Source organism: Onychostruthus taczanowskii, unplaced genomic scaffold (assembly GCF_017590055.1).
Source record: "Onychostruthus taczanowskii isolate IOZ18803 unplaced genomic scaffold, ASM1759005v1 scaffold28, whole genome shotgun sequence".
NCBI lineage: Eukaryota > Metazoa > Chordata > Aves > Passeriformes > Passeridae > Onychostruthus > Onychostruthus taczanowskii.
Window position 1 is genome coordinate 5,813,685 of NW_024500128.1, and position 23,120 is coordinate 5,836,804.

At 47.1% G+C, this 23,120-nt stretch overlaps 1 protein-coding gene across 1 annotated transcript; it reads left to right on the top strand.

Annotated features, from left to right (window-relative positions):
* The first annotated feature begins 8,155 nt into the window (after positions 1 to 8,155).
* Positions 8,156 to 16,475, top strand: CLEC3B (C-type lectin domain family 3 member B). The gene is made up of 3 exons (XM_041407909.1): positions 8,156 to 8,467; positions 13,088 to 13,186; positions 14,509 to 16,475. Exons 1-3 carry the CDS (start codon positions 8,362 to 8,364, stop codon positions 14,907 to 14,909), a joined length of 606 nt encoding a protein of 201 aa, XP_041263843.1. The 5' UTR covers positions 8,156 to 8,361; the 3' UTR covers positions 14,910 to 16,475.
* Positions 16,476 to 23,120: the final 6,645 nt, after the last annotated feature.

Below are 23,120 nucleotides of genomic sequence, written 5' to 3' on the forward strand. Positions count from 1 at the left end.
TACAACATGGTCCCAAGTTCACAATTCATATTTTAAACCAAGGTTTGTCTACAACTACCTCACAAGGGGAAGCAGGGGGGCAGGCACTGAACTATTCTCCTAGGTGACCAGTGACAGGACTTGAGGGAACAGTCTGAAGCTGTGTCAGGGAGGGTTTAGGTTGGATATCTGGAAAAGGTTCATCACCCAGAGGGTGGCTGGGCACTGGAACAGGCTCTCCCAGGAAGTGGTCACAGCACCAAGCCTGACAGAGTTCAAGTGTTTGGACAATGCTTTCAGGCACATGGTGTGACTCCTGGTGTCCTATGCAGGAGTTGAGTTTTGATGATCCCAGTGAGTTCCTTCCAGCTCAGGATATGCTATGACTTCCCTGCTCCCTAGAGCTCCACCTGTCCCTTTTGCCAACAGGTGCAATAGTAACCCTGAAGAAGGGACATGACCAAGGTAAATGGAAAACTAAGTTGAGCTTTAAGAGTTTGATAATTCAGCTGGAAAAGCATAGTGGCTGTCAGTAATGATCCTTCACAGGGAAAAGCAGAGGATTACAGATAAGGCATGGATACAAGTTGCATCACCAGGTGTTGAAAGCAATGGATTCCCTCCCTACATCAATTGGATGGTCTAGCAAAGAGTAAGAGGTGTTTATTTGGCTTGATAGAAAGAGACAACAGATGGAAAAAGTCAAAGGAAGAAATTGATTTTTTAAGAAGCTGATATTTCATCTGGAAATTTTTAGGATTGTTTTGAACAAACTTTATGGCAGAAATCAGTGCAATAATCCAGGAGTTACTTAGCTCTTACTCAAGCAACATTTTCTGAATTTTCTGTTTCAATTTTATAATACCATATTAGCAATATTCTCTTGACTGTAACATGTTTCCTGGGGAAAAGGGGAGGAAGAGTTTTGCTGAAGGAAATCTGTAGATACGGGACAGAACTTACTACAGCTCAAACTAATAATTAAAATATATAGAGTGCTTAAGGTTCCCAAATCTCTTCAGTCCTTTTGCTAGAGCTCATACACGTAGTTATTCAAGGTGACTGCAGCAGTACTGTGTATTTCAGGTATGTGCAGCCACTGCTATAACAAGCAATGTAACAAGCAGGTTGTTAAAAAGAAAATATCCCCCAAAATTTGCCCAAGGTTTGTATTTTGAAGGGCTGGGATTTTTTCAGTCCCTTAAGTAATGGTTTAGGTAGGTTGTAATGTTGCTACACAGTGGTAGAGCCAAGAAATGACAACGAGTGCACATATTGTCTTTTGTCACTTCAGCAGAGTTATTTTGTGTGAGGCAAACACTAACCTGACATCAGCTTTACAGTAGCTATGATCCACCCATTGCCATGCTAAGCTGCTTGTAAAAACATAGAAAGAAAAAAACTGAAGGGAGAAAAAACCTTTAAAGTACCTTACACTTACCACAGGCAGTTTTTTGATCATTTATTATTTAATGTTTCAGAAAACGGTTAATGTAAATGAGACTGCAAGTCTTGAACTTCAGCCATTCTCTGAATGTTTTATTGCAGATTTGTGGTTGGAGACCAAAAATCTGCCCCGAGTTACACTCGGGGTGAATTTTGTAATATGAATAGTGTATTTCTACACAGCTTTCCAGTTGAAGGATATCCAAGCATTTTGCAAGTTACATCACTTAAAGATGCTTCTTGTCCCCTCTCCAGATCCTTTTAATTTTAAATATATTTTTATGAGAGCTGGAGGTGGTGGTGGGAAAGGAAACATCACTGCGTTTCAAGTGTGTGAACTGACGCCTCTGTAGAGGGGAGTACATGTGCACTCCCTCCCCATTTCTTAATAAGGACAGCAAATATTTAGCCCTCTGAGATCCAGGCTGGGTACTCAAGAGAGAGACTTGGTGCCAAGCACTTCCTCAGAGCAACACTGTAAATTAACCTGGTGCCAGTGTCTGCACTGCCTCCCCTATGCATGTGTGTCCTCCCCCTGGTCTTCTGTAGCTGGGTATGCAGGCACAGAGTGAATTGGGGTCCCAAGGGGTCCAGTTCCTTCTGTGTCACTGCTTCCCATCTATTGGCATGGAAAAACAGTGGTGTGGAGAGTGATCCCAGTTCAGATGGGGCCTGCTTTGACCACTGAGATATAAATAATGAGCCCAGCAAAAAGTATTACAGAGCTGCTAGTTGGTCTCAGCTGCCCCTGCAGGTTTGCTGCTACCAGCTCATGTCCCAAATGGGTAAACAAAGCTCTGACAGGGGTAAAAGGTCCTACAGCTCTCCCAGATGATACAGTATCTGCCAAGAAATCTGTGAGACTGTGGTTCTCAGGCATGCTAAGGGCTAATTTCTATTTTCTTAGCTCCCTTTAACCCCTCCCTTCTCTTCCAAACAAAAATAGCAGAATTTTAATAGAGATTTCAGCTCAGAATGCTCCTGTTCCCATCTGAGCTGGTGGAAAGTTCCATGTGTTGCTGTGCAGATACTGCCACGTTTTCATTGACTTGAGTCCAGTAGAACTAAGAGGAAACATCTGTGGAGTGGGATAGCTCTCTGTTTGTCCCAGAAATTAATTGCTTCTGCTGGGAGTGTCGAGAGGCTGCAAGCTGTGTACTAGAGATGAGGAGTCTAGAAACTCCTACTAGGCTTCTACTCATGTTGCCTAGAAAGCACACACCTGCAATTTACCTGTTTCAAAGGGACAGCATTCCCCTCAAAGCAGAGGAGAGCTAGGCTCTAGGTCAGTGGACCTGGCAGATTTACCAAGCCCAGGAATCCTGCCAGCCCATGTTGTACAGCTACAGTTCAACACTGTAATTGTGCAGTTTGGGGAGAAGAGGAGAGCTCGTTCTGCCCTGTGGAGGCAGTGGGGAGGAGCATGGCTATGCCACCTGCAGTCAGGCTTTAAATGAAGCCTTCCTTCAGCACAGCCTGTGTAAAGACAAATTGGTGTGAGCTTGCTCACAGTTCCTGTGAGACTGGAGTGTGCAAGTCTCTCTTCAAGGGGTTTTGCACCTTGATTTTACACAGACAGTAGGGTGTTTCTGCATTTGCTTTGTAATCAGCAGTTACCTGAGCCTTACCCACTTCTGCAAGGACTGCCTCCAGCTTTTCTTGTGACCTGCAGCAGATGCCACTCAGGGTGTTCTCCAGCCCTGCTGTGGCACTGGTTTACTTTGCCTGTGGTCAGTGGCCAGTGGCTCCCAGAGCGTGGAAGAAGCAAAGCTGTGACTGGTGAGACTGAGTGTTCCAGTCCTGACCCCAGAGCCTTGTTTCCCCATTCCTTTAATATGCTGGAGAAAAATGCAAGAGCAGGTTTGCCACTGGTACTGAATCTCTTCAGCCATCAGCCTCTCTGTGATTTCTCATTGCTCCCCAACCTCTTGTCTCTTAGTGTACTTCTGCCCCATTGCACACCCTACCCATGCAAGGCAGCTTTTCCTTCTAAGGCAAAATGTGGCTGCTCCTGATAGCTGTGCCTCACAGAGGCTTCTTTTCCTTTTTCCTTCTTTTCCTTGGATCTGCATTTCTAGCTATTGGAGCTGCATTTCTAGCTATCCAGGAACAAAGATGTTTTTGCTGTTGCTGCAAAACATCATTAGAATGTCAAACATGCTGCTAATGACTCCCTGGTGATGGTTTAAACCTCCATTTCATTGACTGGAACACTTTTTAATAAAGCTGTGGTTGTCTCTAGAGCTCTGTGAACATCTCTGTTGCTATCCTGATCTCAAGATTTGGCTAAGATGAGCAGCACGGGCATGGCTGAGTTTTCATGTCACACGATTTGTTGAGGAGATTTGATGACAGAGATGATCATAGTTGCTGCAGCCCCTTAGCTTGTACCTTCAGAGGGCTAAGAAAGATTCTCAGGCCCTTTCTGATTTCTTCCACCCAGCTGGCTGTGGCAGGGACCACAGCCAAGCCAGTGTGCTCAGGCATTTGAGGTACTAGGAACCTCCAGCCTGCAGACCCTCCCTTCTAGAGGAGCTCTCTCACTGCCCCTTCTCTCTGTTTTGGTGAATGGTAAGTTTGGCTATTGCTACAGCTGGAAACCTATGGGCTGAAAAGTCATTATTTAAGTCCTAACTCTCTGTCTTTCCTCTTTCCTTTCTGCTGTCTGATCATGCAAACTTTTCTCTAAATTCAAAAAATTAATTCACAAAGCTGAAGTTGAAATTCTCTCATAATCCACAGTTCAGCATCCACAGCAATATGAAAGCAAACTAATGCTCAAAAGTGAGAACAACATGAAGTAAGAGCCTAAGCTGACAGACCTGCTGTCTACTTGCCAGTCCAAAAATACTGACCATCAAGTTAAGTGCTGACCTCACTTGAACTGATGCTGTGACAGGCAGTGGACCTAGACAGTTAGGAATTCCTCCAGAGTTTTAATGTTAAATTTAGACACTTCACTACAGTTTTCCTTTGGCTGTTTGGACTTTGGGATCTGGATGATGGGCAAACACAAAGCAGTGAAGACAGACAGATTACCTCTAGCCTACAGGAGCTACAGTCTCCAAGCAAAAGGGAGTGCGAGTCCTTTAGTGCAGCTCCTTTGCAAGCAGAAGGATTTTATACAGCTGACACTACTTGAACTGAAGTGCACCACGCTTGCATCTGGTTTAAAGCTCAAGGATCTACTGTAGGATGGATCCTTCTGTCCTGTAGCCCTTGGTGTACATGGGGTAGGGATGTGAGCTGTGCTTGACATGCGGTATGATGGGAAGGTTCCCTCCTTAGGCTCAGCGCCAGTTTCCTAAAGTTGATGCTGGGGATAACATTTTGGCAAAATCCTTGGTTTTCCCCATCATTGTCCTTATGAAAACCACCCTTTCCTGAACTGTTATTGCATTTCTTCTTGATTGGTCTCCAAAACAATGATCCATAGATTTGGCTCTCTCCATTTTAACCTGTTCTGATGTTTATGCTGGTGGAAATCAGGAACTATGCCAGCACGAGTTCAGGCAGCGGCTAATGAATATCAGAGATTTTCTTGTGCTAGCCCCACTTCCTCACAGAGTGTTTGTTACTTTCCAGTGCTCTTTCTCTCCTGTTCCCCACTGACACACGGATCTTACCCTTGCAGAGTGGATGTCACCGAATCACAGAACATTCCAAGCTGGAAAGGACCCACAAGGATCATCAAGCCCAGCTCTTAAGTGAATGGCCTGTACAGGGACTCACAACCCTGGCATTTTTTAGCACCAGGCTCTAATGCACTGAGCTAATCTCAAGGGAGCAGAGGTGTGAATCCCAGTGTGCTGCCCCAGCCATGGATCAGAACCCGAGCTGCAGGGCCCCAAATGTAAAGATGCTTTTGGGCCTCCCATTTGCACTCCTGCTGTCAGTGCTGATGGGGGAGGCAGGAGCCTTCCCAGAGGAGGAGAAGCTTCAGGCAAAGCATTAGAGTGGCCTGCCTTTGAACTGGTGACAGCCCTGAAAGGCCAGGTCTGGTAATTGCTGATCTTGATAATAACCGTGTGAATACTGTTATCCAGTCCACCCTTGCACTTTCCAGCCATTGTGCGGTGGCGCTCCCTCATTTCTTGGCTTGGCCATACCTGCTCTTTTCCTAGGAGCCAAAGCAAAATAGCCTCTGATCTCGCTGCCCATTTCCTTGCCTAGCTGGGCACAAAATCACAGGTCTGCATTGCTGCCAGGAGCATCCAGCTTCCTTTCATGGGTTTATTCCAACTACTGTTTTGCTAACTGAAAGCCTTCCAAATTCAGCATCCCAGCCTACTTACTGGGTTTCCCAAAGCCACGTAAACTTTTCAGTCTGCTTCCCTGCGGCCCTGGAATGGTTTCCACAAGCATAGGTTCTTCTGCCCTCTTTTTTTTCATCTCAAACCAGTTATCTTGCAATTAACAGGAGCTGCTCTCTCTAACCAGGAGTCCGGGCTTGAAACCAGGGAGTGAAGTGCCTTAACTGGGAAGTAAAATCCATAATTGCACAGATGTTAAAAATCATGGACAAAACCTTGGTTTCTTGGCATAATTTTAGTATTTGCTGATAACTTCCAGTTCTGCTAGTTCATCTAATAAAAAGGATTACCTCTACTCGCTTCCCACACCTCTCTTACATAAAAAGTGTGAATCATCGGGATCTCAAAAGCAAAGGACCATTGAGAGCCCCATTATTTAACTGGAACCTCTGGCTTCAGCAGGAGCTTGGGCAGGGGATGGCTGTTTCCTGAAATATCCTCATGCTGGATCCAGTGCAGCAACACTTCAGCTTGCTCCCATCAGCTGGATGGGCCAGGGTTTATGAGCTTTTGTCATGTCAAGGATTTTTATTTTCAATCTACACTGGACAGAACTGGGGCAAAGACCCCTGTGGATAGTGTTACAGCTGGAGACAAGTGTTTTGAGTCTACTTGTTTTCATTTTTCTCATTTTTCAAGAAGAATTATGGTGGCATGCAGCACATGATCTGCTGGATGGTGCAGGGAGGGATCTCCTTGGTGCAGACCTGTTCTTCAGGGACTAATGGAAAGTCACCCCGCCCTTCTTGTTTCATCTGGGCAACACTGGTTGGTCCCAGACTGGAAATCTGAGGTTAGGAATTGCTGTCAGACTCCCCACCACAGCAATCTGTTTCATGGGCAGCAATAAAGGGAGCATTTTGGTTTTTCATCCAGCTTGGCAGCACATAAAGCAAAGGCAGGCAAGTGTATCTGTAGCCAAGGAAAACTGGGAGGTACTGAGTTACCTACCAAAAGTACTTTGGAGTTTCAAGGAAAGGAAACATGTGTGTATGTAGGTGTCTGGCATCTCTTGGGCTCCATCCATTCCATTTTGGGATAGTCCAGGCATGAGAACAGTAAATCCTCAAAATATGTCTTTTCCAGTTTAAATTTGAGTGAGGGTTGGTTCACATGATGAAGAGCAGTGAAAATAAAACTGTTCCTCCTATGCTTCAAAAGCTTGGACTGTTCAGGTAGGACATCAGGGCAGGATTTTCCTTATTCAGCAGAAGTGTGAGGCAGGGTAACACAGTGGTTGCCAAACTAACTCATTGGCAGCTCTTTGTCCAGTCACATCCCTGTTTATCTCGGACCTTTTATGCTCCTGCAACTCCAGAGGTTCACATTGTGCTGGGTGGCATCTTGCCTTAAATTATCAGAAAAGTTTTAAGGCTAATGGCTGATGTCTGGAGCACTTTGTTCTCCAAAATGCCCATCTTTCCTCCCCCTTCATGAATTTCCTCCACTTGTTCAAACTGCTGCTGTTCCTCCTGTGGGAAGGATTTACCTGCTTAAGCTGCAGCTGCTGAACAACCACACTACCCAAAAAACCAGGCAGTGGTCTTGGTGTGGGCTGCAGAGCTGCTCAGCACAGCCCAGCTGGTCCGAGAAGCCAGGCTGGGAACCTGCAAAGGGCTCTTGGGGAGAATGGCTTTTTGTGGAGCATGTGCCCCTTGGGTCTCCCAAGTCCCACTGGAGATCCCATGGAGAAGCAATGACAGCAGGACCACCCTACAAAGCCACAGTGGGACTGCTTTTTAGAGGGGTAAGAGCCATCCTACCCTCTGACCAAGGAACCGGGGTGCTCAGTCCCCGCAGCCGCCCCCTCTGCCTCTGTTGGTGCCGCCACGTCCCTCACGGGATCCCTGCTGAGGGCCGGGGGACCCGCGGCCCCTCTCTGCCCCCGTGGCCCCTCTATGCCCCCGCGGCCCCTCTCTGCCCTCTCGGTCCCACTCTGCCCTCTCGGTCCCTCTCTGCCCTCTCGGTCCCTCTCTGCCGTCTCGGCCCCTCTCTGCCCCCGCGGCCCCTCTCTGCCCCCTCGGTCCCTCTCTGCCGTCTCGGCCCCTCTCTGCCCTTTCGGTCCCTCTCTGCCCCCTCGGTCCCTCTCTGCCCCCTCGGCCCTTCTCTGCCCCCTCGGCCCCTCTCTGCCGCCTCGGCCCCTCTCTGCCGCCTCGACCCTTCTCTGCCCCCTCGGCCACCCAAGCGCTGCTTCACACCTCGCGTTGCTGTTGCCATCGCTGACACACGAGATCAAACTCGTGGCGTTGTGCTAAAAGCTACAGGAAATCCTTCCAGCTATACTCCCAGCCTTTCCTTATGTTTAGCTTAGCAGACTGTCAGTACATTCATTCCCCCCCCCCCCCCCCCCCCCTGCTCTTTTGTTTTTTTTTTTTTTTTTTGGTAGGGTTATTGTTTTGTTTTCTTTTTAACAAAAACAAGCGGCGTGCTAAGAACTGCAACCCCTCTGGGAGGTTTTCAGCCTTGGCCGGAGCCGCCGGAGCCCCCCCGGGGCCGGGAGGCTGCGCTGGCCCGGGCTCAGCGGGAGGCTTTCTGGGACAGCCATTCCCGACTCCAGCCGGTGTCCAGGCTGCGGTGTGAGGGCAGAGCCGCTGCAGCTCCGCTCGGACCGGCCGGCAGCGGCATGGCGCTCCGGGGAGCCTGCCTCCTCCTCTGCCTCCTCTCCCTCGCCCAGCTCTCCGACCAGCAGAACGGCAAAGCCCGGCAAAAACCGGCGGCTTCCAAGAAAGGTAAGGGGCAGCGGCAGCTTCCTTGCAAGGAAGACTTGCAGGGCTTGGGGGGGTTGCAATCAGCCCACTTGTCTGGGCATTTAACAGTGCTTTAGTGAAACTTCATGAAAAAATATCTAAAAACCCAATAAAGCATCTTCCTCCCCGGGAATGATCGTGCAGCTCTTCTGTAAAATAGTGAGGGTATGGAAACGGTTTTTGGGGGTTCCCACCTTGAATAAATTTGTTTGGACAGCTTAGTCTGAATTTAAGAGGAAACGCATTTTCCGTGTTCCCTCTAAGGTTCATCCCACGCTTTTCCTCTAATAAACTCTCCCTTTCTATAACCCACTCACCCTTTGTCATTCATTTTTCAGAAGCAAGTAAGTGGCAGATGACAGACAATTTTGGAGATAAGAGCAGGCAGAAAATATCGAAGCCATTAAGCATCAACGGGGTTCTTCATTTAAAACGCTGGCCTCGGGTGTGTTTCACACCACACACAAGCTCTGACTTCTCAGGCTTGCCAGACAGCAGTGCACACACAAAGGTGCCTGGGTTTTCTATTCCCTAGTGGATTTGTTTCGCCTTTTCTTCTCCTGTTTTCCTCCTGTCCCATCCTTGACTCAGTGCACATGAAGTAGAGGAGGAGGCAGGTGAGGTGAGGAGGCAGCGTGTGAGCTTGCCTGCCTGCCTGATGTGTCCGACCGCAGCCATGTGCGCTTGGACCGCTCCTGGCAGGCGCTTTCCTACTTGGAGCGAAGTGGGGAGCAAGGAAGAAGCATCCCTGGAATTCACTTGGCTAGGCTGCTGTCTTACACTCACCCAGTGGCTATTTTTGTCAGATTCCATCCTTGAGAAATTTCTGCCTTTTCTCCCATTAGATCTTTCTATGAATTCACAAACTTAGCTGCTTATTCCACATCTTATTCTGCAGGACATGGAATAATAGAGAAAACAGTCTGACTGTTCTCTAGAGAAAAAAATTCCCCCTTGGTCTCATATAGGGCACATACATGCATTGCACTCACTGGAGGTACCAGGAGAGAGACATTTCTTAAAGAAATCCTATTTTTCTCTAGGTGTCATTGCAACTGCTGTTTGTAATCGATTAGTGACAGGAAGGTGGGAGAAAAATCTCCTTTTTGACAGGAAAATTTGTCTGATCTAAAAACTTTTGAGGGAGGTGTTCTGAAAATCAAGCTGTCTGGACCAGCTGGTGGCAGGTTTTAGTCAATTTCTTTTCAAAAGAGAGATCATATTTTCTGTGGAGGAAAGGGAAAAACCCAGCAGCTTGGCATTTTTTGATCAGTCCCATCCAGCCCCACAGGGAATCAGCTGCCCTGCCTTTACTGGAAGCTTGCATTATTTCTTGGTTAATATTTTTCAGATTTTTACCAATGCCTGAGGGTAGGAAAAGAGGGAGAAAAGCACTAAAAATCCGTTATGAAGCTCCTCTTTGCCTCTACATCCAAGCCTGCCTGCCCAGCCACCACAGGTGCGAGGGCTCAGCCGCTTCTGCTCTGAACAATGGCAGGACAGCTCCATCTCATCCTCATCCAGGCATCCAGTACCCCCATCCTGGTTCCAGCCCTGCACTTTGCCTGGGGAGGTCAGGAAGAGTAAAGCCACTGGACGGTTGTGGTGTTTGGCTGGATTTTATTCTTTAATCTATGCAACCAAACCTCAAATGTTAGAAGAGAAAGCACTGGTTTAAGCCAAGCTTTTTATGTTGGTTTTTTAAAATTTTTTTTCTTTTCTTCTTTTTTTTTTTTTTTGTAATTATTGCTTACGTTTGGATCTGCTTCAGCATGAAAAATGATGCCATTTCAACATGAAAATCCAAACCGCAGTATTTAGAAAATGCTGAGACAGCACATTCACTTCGCCTGCTGTTGTGGTTTCCCCTTCAAAGTACTCCCCAGTTATTGTTCCAAATGCAGTAGCTCAGCAAACTCTCCCTAAGCCCCAGTGTCTTGAGGTACAGATGGGATTTGCCCTTGTCTGACAGCTCTGGAGGTCTCATCCAAAAGAATGCCCAGGGCAGGCAGGCACTGGCATCCCTGCCTGAGCAGCATTGACACCCCATGGCTTGAGGGTGCAGGCATCAGCCCTGGGGGGCTCCCCTTGGTCACAGGTGTGGTGGGGTGCTGGAATCATCTTTGCATAGCTCTCACATGGATTTCTAAGGTAACTGGAGACAGAAGTCAGAGTCTGGATTCAGTGGGTAGGAACTAATTTGGGCTTCTCGCCTAATGCCACCTACTGCCCAAAATTTCAGTGTATTCTTGTCTGGGTCCTTGTCCCCGCAAATGCCTGTTAACATTTACACTGCTCTAAATCCAGTGTGGGTGTGTTCAGTCTCCTCCTTTGATCCAGGGACAGACTGCAATATGGGACCTGACTGTTCCACTTTGTACCTTTGAAGAAATGCCTGGTGTCTAAGTACTGGTGGCCAGAGAGCTTTGATGACAAACATTGTGAACCAGAGCAATGCTCATTCCTCTGGGGGACAGAAAGCTGTTTGGATCTCCAGGCAAAGCTAAGAAACATGCATATATATCCAAATTTCATACAGGAATAGTTAAGACATTAAAATTAAGTACAGAGGGATTTGTTTGTTATTCAGTATATAATTAGAATGAGTGAGAGTTCCAATTTGTAGCTTTAAATACATTCCTGGCCAGGGTTTCAAACCAACAGACTATTTTGACCCGCAGTTCTGTGAGTCTCCTTTTGATCTTGCCTCTGCCCACGCTTAAAATCCTGTGCTGCTCACGGTCCTGCACAGGGACCCACTGCAGCTCCCACGGGATCATCAGTATGCCAGCTTCCATCACAGGAAACCCAGACTGTAAACAGGCTTGATCCCAGGCTTCAGGTGGTGGGCCTTGAAGGAATGACAGCACTGAGACAAAAACCCATGGCAGTAAAATAGACAACACAATGTCTGTTGATGTAGCCATGGTCCTCACTTTATAGCTGAAGGGTGAGTCAGCCAGTCCTGGTTTTCTGAGGGATCCCAGTGAATGCACTGCTGTAGGAACATCTTGTGGCCCAGGATTTGGAAATAAGGTACTGAAAATGCACAGGGCTCTTAGGTAGTTACCAAGGATACATGTCACCTCTCATGGCAGGGACCCTCAAGGTGGAAACCCACCAGCAAACCCAGCTGGAACACGGTAAGGAGCTGCCCCAGCAAGACTCATTGGCAGTGTCCTGCCGTGGCCTTTGGATGTTACTTAAACCTTAGAACATTTGTTCTGCAGCAAGACAGGCTTGCACAGGAAAAAAACCCCATGATTAATTAGCCATTTACCACAAAGTGTTTTCATCAAAGGCAGCAAAATAATATCTAGTGTCTCAGTGTTAAGTGAATCCATTAAAGTTAATTGAGCAATGAGTAAAGCTGCTTAATGCCTCCTCCTGATGTGTCTGGCTTTTCATATTCGTGGCACCATGTAATCTTGGGCTGGTAGTTTTGATCTGCACCCAGGCTGCTTCCCTACTTGCCTGCCTTGGTGCCTCATCTCCTTGGCCCTCAGGAAGCCCCTCCTACTGCATTCATGCGCAAACGTCCCCTTTCCTTTCACCCCAGGAGAGCTACTAGATGCTTTTGACATGAGAACTGCTGGATGCATACAAAAGCCTCTATGTCCAGTCTCCCACCACCTTCAAGGTGTAAGTGGTCCCTTTGCTCCTGTCTAGGAGAAATCCAATAACTGGTTGGAGCTGTTGCAGAAGCAGCACACCTAGCAAGACATAGGCTTTAAGAGCCAGCTCTCCAGCAAAAGAGGTGTCTTTTCACAGCAGGAGAGCAGCTCTGGACATGTTTGGGTACCTACAACTGAGTGTGATGAAGGTAGAGATGAGGCAGAGGCAGCTGTGGTGGTCCAAAGGATGGTGTGGTTGGTGGGCAGGGGCTGGTGGCTGGTGGTGCAGAGGCAGACCTAGTGGAGGTAGGATCTGCAGTCCTTCCAGCCCTTCCTGCTGAGCATCAGCCTGGTGAGCAAAGTGCTTTCCTACCAACCCACCAATGACAGAGGACAAGAGGTGGGTGCAGCCAGGAGTGCACCCAGAGAACATCATGTGTTAGGGTGTTTAAGGGAAGCCAGGAGAGTGTGCTGTGAATAGAGAGCATGCTTTTGAGGAATCTGAAAAAAAATAAATCCAGTTCATCATCAGCTTCAAGTTGCCCGCAAAACATTTGTGTGTGTGTCAGGACTTCTGTTCAGGCAGGGGTGTCCTCCTGCATTTTGGGAGTTCGACCCCAGTGCAGCACCACCCCTGATGACTGCTCTACACAGGGGTGCCAGAGGCAAGCATTGCAGTGCTCATGTGACCTCTTCCCCAGCACTGCCAACCCAAAGGGTGACCCTGCAGCTGGAATATGCATGGGGTCCACAGTCTCAAAACCTGAACCAGGAAAACAAGGTTGTAATTGATAGTGGAACCAGGCTGGCAAGCAAACACACACTCTGATGGATGTGCAAGGGGACACAGGTGCTGACTTTGTGGATTCCTTTTGTTTATCCTCCTCTGAGGGCAAAGAAACATGGAGTTTTGATGATAGGAACAGATTTGGTTGCCTCCCCTGGGATACAACCAATATTTGTGCTCTTTCTTTGGTTTCTCCAACAGATGGTGTGAGCCTCAAAATGATTGAAGACCTGAAGGCTATGATTGACAACATCTCTCAGGAGGTTGCTCTACTGAAGGAAAAGCAAGCACTACAGACAGGTAAAGGGCTTGCTGAAGAACACACGACTTTTACTTCAAGAGAGGAGCTGCTCATGAAGTGGCTGCAATTGCTCCACATGTCTTAATGAGAGATGCCCAAGCACCCCACAGCAACAAGCCCACCATGGGGAGGGAGGTTGGGGGATCAAAACAGAGCGTGGGTCTCTGCAATTCCTCTGGTCTGGTGAACCTCCTTGGGCAGTTAATGACAGGAGCTGTGCTGTGTGGGGCCCCTCTCTTTATGTGCCTCCCATCTGTATATTCCTGTGATGCTAAGCCAGATGTTCATTTTCCTTTATGAGGTGGAGGGATGGGATTTGGATGTCTGTGCTTTAACCAAATGCAGCTTACTCTTTTGTCTGAACCGCAGTGAAATGGCAACTCTTATGCACACCATGGTATTGCCCAGGGCACTGCACTGCAGGGCAGTCCTGCTTCATTAAACACACACAGAGGACAGTCCCAAAATGTCCATCTTCCAGATGTGCTCTGTAGTTATTCTGTGCAAACTTCACTGACATCAGCAGGAGTAGGATTTGCAAAACATGAAGCAGAAATGAGATGAAAATGCAAATTAAGGAGATTTTTCTCCTTAAAAGAAAAGGAACACAAGCAAAATCAAGGCTTTAGTTCCAAGCTCACATTCATTGAGAAGTAATCGGTTTGGATATTAATGTGTGGCTCTGATTAGGTATTGTTTGGCTACAGTAGCCTGCACTCTAATGGTTTAAAGCTTAAAGAAAAACAAAATAAATTGATATCCTTAAAACTAAAATCAGAGGCAAGTAGAAATTTCCTCTGAAGACCTCAAGCTATGCAAGCGCAACGCTTCTGATCAAAGCTTATTAAATTTTTTTTTTTTTCATCTTGCATAATTAAGATGATTTAATTGGCATGCAGGCTTTTTCCCAAAACACTCCAACACCCGGCAGTGCCCATGACAAACCATATTTCCAACAAATTCATCACAGAAGGAGTAGCATTGGCTGGGGAAGAACAAGGCCAGGGGAAGGGGCAGGAGGACTATGTTGTGTCTCTGCTCCAGCAGCAGCAGAGCCCAGAAGGGTGGCAGGGGCACCCCAAAATCCGTTTCACCCAGTGATTTGCAGAGAGGGAGGGCACATCCCCATGACTGTGTCCTACCCTGCATAGGAGGAAAAGGAGCCCTTGGAATCCCATGCTGCTAAGGGTCACTGTGCAGCCTAAGAAATTAAGCTTATAATTTGGCTGCTGCATTTGCTGCTGCTGCCTCTTCCTGGGCACCATTTTAAAACCAAATTCTCTTTCTATCTTTTTTTTTCTGTTGTGTGGTAACCTCTCAGTTTGCCTGAAGGGCACCAAAATTCATCTGAAATGCTTTCTGGCGTTTTCGGAGACCAAGACATACCACGAGGCCAGCGAGAACTGCATCTCTCAGGGCGGCACGCTCAGCACGCCGCAGAACGGGGAGGAGAACGATGCCCTCTACGACTACATGCGCAAGAGCATCGGCTCGGAGGCCGAGGTCTGGCTGGGCCTCAACGACATGGCCACGGAGGCCAAGTGGGTCGACATGACGGGCAGCCCCATCCGCTACAAGAACTGGGAGACTGAAATCACCACCCAGCCCGACGGTGGCAAGCTGGAAAACTGTGCGGCTTTGTCGGGGACCGCCAATGGCAAGTGGTTCGACAAGAGGTGCCGAGAGCAGCTGCCCTACATCTGCCAGTTCATGATCGTGTAGTGGCTGGGCCTGTCCCCTGCCCAGCCCGCTCTCCACCCTGGGCAGCAGGATGATGAAGCTGTAGCTGTGTGTACGCCTCCATGTCCATCCGCACACCCACACGCACGTGTTCGCTCAAAGAGTCACCCTTTGCAGAGAGAGTCGCCGCGGCTCGCTGGCGGGTTATAGAGCCCTAGAGCATTTCCTTTGGCCACATCCAGCCCTGTTCACAGCTGCACTGCTCTTCCTAAGGCGCGATTTATAGATATATATTTTTTTACACAGGGAATTTATTAGGACAGCTCAGTTGTTCCAGCAAAGAACCAGTGCAAAGAACCAGTGCAGCAGTCCAGCCTGGCATACAGCTGCCTCGCCTGCCCAGGGCTGTCACTCTGGAGTGTCGTTTCCCATTTTGCTGGGCTTTCTTGGGACACCAGCATAGGCAGTTTCTGCTTTTTTCTCTTGTTTTGCTTCCCCATAAGCCCTGGCAGCAATTTTTGAGAGTTCCGTGTTCCTCACAGTGTTCCAGTTCAGTCTTGTGAGGATCAAGGTCCTGTCTCAACGAGCAGAGGGAGCTGCTTCTGCTTTGCTTTGAAAGATGCAATTTGGCTTATTTGGTAGGGTACCAGCTGCTCAACTAGTCAAATTACGTGTATGAATTAATTAGCAAGTTACAGGCATGTTTGGTCCTCTTCTCACCAGCCAGAAGCCAGTTCCACTGACTTCAGTGGGAGAGCAAGGCCCACTGTCAGGTCCTTTGAAAAAGAAAACCCATCAAAAGCCTTATTTGTGCTGCAGTATCAAGGGGAAAGCAGCAAAGATTGGAGCATAGTTAGTCAACAATTTTACTAGAAATAGAATCTGTGTGTATTACATAAATAACATAAATGTAATACTCTTAGGGAGTGTGTTGCTATATAAAAATAGCTATATATTGAAAACAAGCCCCGGGACAACTCACTCCAGCAGCTTTAGGAATGACCTGACCTGTTTATATGACAGGAATCCAGATGAACTAGTCCAGTCTTTGCTGGTTCTTGCCGAACATAAATGTGCTGAGCACTGTTTGTGCCAATATAGTCATGCCCAATGAAGGCCTGACCTCAGTGAATTTTACTGAGAAAAGGTTTAAAGTAAAACAAAACAAAACAAAACAAAAAAAGCAAAACCAAACCAAAGCAAAACAAAGCAGAAAAACTCCAGTGGTAGGAAAGAAGTGCAGGTCACCCTGGCAGCTTAACAGAGCTTTGCTGGCTGTTGGCCAAAAGGTATCAGTGGTTCTTTTCAGTCCAGTGCTTGGCAATAACCCCTCCAATTTGGGTCTCACACCCTGCACTTCCAGGCTGGAGGTGTCAAGACAGGATCCTGCCCTTAGGACAGGTGTTCCAGTTTGCTGCTTTGTTTAAAAGCAGCATGGTGGTAGGTCTTCCAAGCCATCAAGTCTGATCCAAGCTGGAAACACACACACACACACACACACCCACACACAAAAAAATGCAGAGTGCACGCTTCTGAGGTTGTCACTATTGCCAAACTCTCCGCTGTTCAAATGACTATAAAATAAAAATATCTTTATAGCTTGCTGAAGGAATGGAGTTGTGTCAATGTAATTGGAGTGCTTTCTTGTCTTTCTCTTCAGAGCAGCTCCAGGGATATATCTGAAGGCTGGAGATAACAAAGGCAGAAGGGGAAAAGCAGGAAGTGAAAGCCTCCCACCCTGTAATACACTTTATAGGATTCTCCCCCTTCTGCCTGTTATCATCCCAGTCACATGTCATACACAGGATACAGGCAGGGAATCCTTTTATAGGAAAATAAGATTTCCTTCCTTTCCTCCCTTGCTGCTGGGAAATTGCATTCTGAAATACAAGCTAGCCCAGAAGGAAGGTCCCTCCCTCAGCCCTGCTTGGCAGTGGTGCTGGGGGAGATGGCACCTCAGGTCCCAGCATGGAGCCACTCCTTCCCGGGCTGCCTCCTACATCCTCTGCAATGAGCAGAGCTGCAGTTGCACCAGGAGTCCCTCTCCTTCGACCACTGAGGTGGTGACAACTTCTCCCTCCTCCTCCTCTCCAGCATCCAATGTAGGAGAGAAGACCATCCATGTAGAAGACAGTGCCTCACAGCAGTCTGAGAAGTTTCAGCTGCTGCAGGACTGCATGTGAAATTAGGTCTCTTTTGCACAGCCCTCCAGTGAGCTTTACTTTGGACCTTGATTCAGATGTTTTCCAAGACTCTCTGCTGTAGACCATGATTACACTCTACAAGCCAGCTTGTCTCAGTATAAATCCTCTAGTTCCCTTGGCAGATGTTCCCTCCATGTTTTGAGATACACTTGAAGGCAAAGCAGCAATGCTGGAAGCGTTGCTGGCTTAAATCCTGACTGGTCATAAACCACAAGGTCTTAAAACACAAATGTGTTGTCAGAGAAATAAACAGAGTGCTTTTATGGAAAGAGGAGCAGTGTGAAAACCATGGACCGTGCAATGCTTAGCTTCAGGGAAGTTGTGGGTGCTGGAGCTGGACCATCTTGGTATGAAGTGTGAATCTGAAAAACAGCCATGGAGATGGATGCCAAAGGATATTCCCAGAGAGGACATGAAGAAGTTAGTCTGTCAAATCTAAAAAACAACTCGCTCTCAGCAGATTTCTTGCTCCTATCTCTCTTGTTCTTTATTTTCACAAAGCTAAACTCCTGCCAGCACCATTTCTCATAGATGTTTTGCTCTTCTGAAACTGGGAGGAACAGGGAAGGGTGGGTTTGCCCCTGCTGTGCTTGTTGGGTCCAGGATGACAAAACTGTCCTTGCAGTTTCAGTGCTATATTTGTAAGTTTCCTGTTATTCTTAGAATCTTCTTACTTTACAATATGAACTACAAATTTTCTTTGAAAAGCCAAAGAGGAAGAACTTCTAGAAGATTCCTCATCCTTGCTTACCACAGTAATGTTGTTTTATGTGTCCAATCCTGTATTTTGTGGTCACAGGGAATGTCAGGTTGGAGGGATTGAACGGGGGACAGCCACTGGCTGCCTCCACAGGGAAACTGTCCTGAGCACATGTGGTCCATCTGCTGGGAGCCAGAACAAGCATCACTCTTTGGATCTTCCATTAAGTCCTTTGGCACTCAAGCCAGAGTGGAACATCTGCTGTCCATGAAGTGTGGTCTCAACCAAAGGCGTGCAGACTAATGGAAAGAAACCTCAGCTCTTCCCCAAGGAAAAGGAAATGTGGAAGTGATCGTGTCTGAAACAATGTATTGTGATGTCTGCAATCCCTAATGAACCACGTTATTAAAAATAGAGGATGTTGTGTAAGACCTTGTGCCACTGGTGGCACTGCTCAGCTGCTTGTGGCTCTGTGACGCAGCAGAGGAAAGATGAAGCATGAAATGTACATACATTTATGTAAACAAAAGAATTAAAGTTACCAGGTGAACCTACAGAAGGAGTTCCCTCAGCACTACGCCATCCGCAGTTGACTTCAACAGAGCTGTGCTAACCCACCCCACTGATGACCCCCACCCCAATTCACGCTGGTCCAGAAGTTCAGGACCTGGTCCAGGTCTTTGCCTGAAGGTCCAGGGAGGTCCAGGTAATAGCTTTCCGAAGTCTCTCAGCACAAGGGCCAGAACAGCACAGTATTCACACACCTCAGCAGCCAGGTTGCTTTTGGCTTCAGACAGTGAAAGGTCTGGGTAGGCAAAGGTGGGTAAGAATTTGGGAGCTGTGAGCCAAAGGCTTCTCTGGGGCCTTGAACACTTCTGTGGCACTTGGTAGTCCTAACAAGACACCCCACCCCACCCCCTGTTCCTTGTGCATGCCCACCCAGCCCGGGTGCTACTCAGGCTGGAGGTTCTCTCCACGTGAGGTGCACCCTCTGCCTGTCACCCTTTGCAAGGAGCAGTCCCTCAACACCTCTGCTCCTGCCTGGCACAGAGGGAGAAAACTTCCCCCCTCTGGGGCTGCAGAATGAGACCTTTGGTAGAATGAACCTCAAAAGGGAAGGACCTCCTCTGCCCCTGAATCACTGAGTCTTGTGATTCCTGTTGGCTTTACTGCTCACTCCTGCTCCTGTGCAATCACTGAACCCCACTGCCAGTGTCTCCTTTTACAAATAAAATAAAAAGCTAAATTAAAGTTACATTTCTCCATCTCAGAAGACACCATAGACAGGGAAGAAGCACAGATCTGTGATTCAGCAAACAAGGCTAAACCAAAACACCCTTGGGAGCATAAATATAAACCTGTTGGGGGGTCACTAAACTAATGGAGAGCATAAAAATAAACTCCTTGGGGATAGATGAGAGGATATCAAGCTGTGGTGTACAAAACAAAACAAACAAAAAAAAAGATGGTTTATTGCTCTTATATATAGAAGCACCCAGAGGGAGTCCAAAGGTAACAGTTCGGGACTGTTCCAGATACAGCTGAAAACAAACCACAACCATTTTAGCCTCACACCCAGCAGCCTCTCCACTCTGTGCTGTGCTGTGCGGACAGGTCAGTGTCTGCCTCACCTCCCTGTGACTCCCCTGTCCTGCTGTGTTGGAGCCTGGGGCCATCCAAGCTGGCAGCAGCCACAAGGCACCCCAGGGCCTGCAGCATCCCTCCAGGAAGGAAAGAGAAACCCAAGATGCTGTACTGCCAAGAGATGAGGCCAGCTGCTACTCACAGAACCTCAGCCCTTTTAGAAAGCTGGCCCTGAGCCTGAGGCAGGGAGCACAACACCTGAGCTGCTTGCCAGCCTGGAATGGAGAGCATGTCTCAAGAAGCTGTGTTTAGAAAACACTGTTTGGAAAGCACAGCAGCTTGTAAAAGAAAATGCTGGAGGGGAGATAAAACCTACAACCCCTACTGCTTTGCAGAAATGCCCCATGGACAGCTTGGTTTCCCACTGCAGTGTCAGTAACTTCTATTTCTACCATGTCCATTAACAGGGATCCCAAAAGTGAGGTCTCTGACATTCAATAGTTTACCCTGTTTTTGTGTTTCTCAGGACTAGTGAGGCCACATCTGGAGTGCCAGGTCTAGTTTTGGGCTCCCCAGTACAGGAGGAGCATGGACCTAGTGAAGTGAGTGCAGAGAATTAGAAGGGATTTGGGGAACTGTTGTGTGAGCAGAGAGCAAGAGCTCAGACTGCCCAGCCTGGAGAAGAGAAGGCTCAGGGGATCTCATCTTAAATGCCTGATGGGGAGGCAGAGAAGACAGAGCCACGGGCACAAACTGAAATACAAGACATGCTGCTTAAAGAGAAGAGAATCCTTTTTCTCTGTGAGGGTAGTCAGGCCCTGGCACAGGTTGCTGAGAGAGGCTGTGGAGCCTCTATCCTTGGAAACACTCAAAGCCTGACTGGACATGTGGCCCTGGTCAGTGAGACCTTGCTCTGAGCAGGAGGTGCAATCTGGTCATATCCAGAGGTCCCTTTCAACTTCTGTGCAAACACAGCCACTGAGCAAGGGATCCTACATAACTTATTCCTCTTCTACAGTCACAGGAGAAAAACAGGCATTTCAGGAGGAGACAGCTGACCTCAGACACCTGATGGACGAGCTGTCATGTAAACGCCTTCCTGCAGAACAAGGTTAGCAAGAAAGCCAATAAAATAATCCCTTGTGGGAAGTGATTTCTACGCTGTAGTGCTGCCAGAGCTCTAGATACTAACTAGGTCTTGCTGCTCTGCCAAGTGTGATCAGCAGACAAGAGCTGAAACTTCATTTAGTTATTCAACCAGAAGGAAACTGGAAACAAACTCCACCAAATCACCAAAAAAAAAAAAAAAATTTAAAAAATATTAAATGTTCAATCCAATCACTCAGTTCAGGAGTGCATAGATAAAGATGTGATTCTGATCAACCACAGTGAAAAATTTGCTTCACTGTTAGAGCAGAACAGTCCAAGGGCAGCTTGAATTTCATCTGGATTCATGTACAACGTGGACATTGCTCTGTCACTGGGAAGGCTTTGATCCAAAGCCCCTGAGTGTCAAACCATGCTGACATGGGGGATCCAGACCCCAGGAGATGAGCAATGGCACAGGTCCCACCTGCCCGAGCACCAACACACAGGTGATGCAACACACCTTTGTGGTAGTGTTAGCTACATCAAGGTAGCTCTCACACTTTGTTCTATAATACATCAGAGCAGAAAGCCAAACCGCCAAGTGACCTTAAACCAATCAAATTTTAGGAAACACTCCAAGAATTGCACTGATTATAAGCAGGGTTAAACAATTGGTTCCATTGAAGAGTGAGGACTTGGAAGGAGTTGTGTGGGTGGGGTGCTGTGTACCTACAGCGAGTGACTGACAAGTTTTGTACCCAGCCAGGAAACTGAACTTACTTTCAAAAAAGAAGAACATTAATTAGCAGGGTTTATTCCTAAATTAAAATGTATGCACCAAAAAAAAAGAATGCAAACACAGCAAGTAATTGTAGTGTATCGCTGGAGAAAGGTAAACACTCCTGAAAGCACAGTACGAAGGAAAAACACACCTTACAGTTAAAATAAGGAGAGCTTGAAAACAGACAGAAATCATCATTAACTTTGCCTTCTTTTAAACATTCAGAGAAATTGTTTGCCAGCCTCTATGAGTAGCCTATTTTTAAGCCTGCTGAAACTACAGACGTGGGTAGTGTTCACAGCCAGATATAAAACCACCTCATGACTTTGATCAGGTGATAAATGTCCATTAAAGAAGGAGAGCAGACAGCCCTGAAGGCCACACTGCAGCGAGCAAAGCAAATATTCAGCCTTTGATTCATGTGCTAATGAGGGAGCTGGGATGACCCTGGAGGTCCCTAGAAAATCTTGGTCTTGAGTCTCAGGAACTGGCTGCATCAGGTGAGGCAGAGCTCAGTAGTGAGATACTGCCTTGTGGTCACCATCCTCTGACCTTCCCTGCAGGGCCAACAACACCACTCCTTTCCTCCTCTCCTTGCCATTTCCAAATGCCCAGAACTCACACTCCTTGGGAATGAAAGTTGATAGTTACAAAGACAGGGACTTGAAGTTGCAATAAATTTGTGTATTAAAAAAGCAAGAGACATTATGGCTCTGGACCTTAAAATCAGGAAAATAAGATATATGAGAAAAAATAAGATATACCAGAATGAGGTGGAATCCTCCAAAAGGAAGCAAAGGAAAAATCTCCAACCTCACAACAAGCTCTAAGTTTCAGTTTAATGATTAAAATTAAAATTGATACCTGAGCTTTCAAAAGTGAAGGGATGCATTGTTCTCATCATCTTTTTCACCTTCGAGGTGCCAGCAAGGGGAATGTCTCTCCTTTGTTTTGGTCCTCAGTGACAGGAAGCCACCAAGTCATGACCTAAAGCACAGTGTGAATCGGTGGAGATGTTTCTACTACAGTCAGTGTTAGTGAAGCAAGCACAGATTTTGTAAAGCATCTTGGAAAAAGGTCACTGGTAGAGATAGGCTCCATTGCACCATTCATGGACCTGGGTTATTGTTCTGCACCCTTCCACCTAATTTGGTGTATAATTAGGTGTTACGTATACAAGAGGTCATTCATGTCAAGAGAAGCAGTACTTTCCAGACTAATTTGAGGTTTTCCTACATATATTAATGCTTTCCTAAGTACCTCTCCAGCTACTTGAGATGGCAACTACTTCAAGTACTGCCACTTCATTCAGCACTGAAGCAGCTTTGTGGCTGCTCAGTGGTGAAACCTGAGAACCTTGCAGTAGCAAACTTCATACAGCAGCTTTTCTGTATTCCAGGCAGGTTCAGGTGAGCCTAGAGTAAGAAATATATTGTAGACAGAGATTTATAAGTATTTCACACCAACACTGAGAGAACATTCACCAAAAAAATTGGTTTCTGGAGACCTCTGTCTTGAATTTTGTTGATTGGGAGCGTGGGGAGAAAGGCAGTCAAGACATGAAAATACAACAGTAGGAAAAGAAAGGAGGGTGATGACAAAAATCCATCTTTCAGTGGTGTTTGGATCAGATTCATCAATGTATGGTTCAACCACTGGAGCCCGAGCTGTCTTAGATCCAGAAGTGCTCCTTTCCCAGCCATAACCTGGGCACAGATTCCCCACAAGCTGTATTGGGAAGCACTCTTACAGAAATTCAACTCCTATCAGCTGAAGCTGTATCTTGTTCTTTAACCCAAATGGGTGACCATAAAAACCTAAGGAGAATGTGAGAGAGTTTGACCTGCAGAATTGACCAGCCAAATGTATAAAATGTCAGAATACACAGGTATATA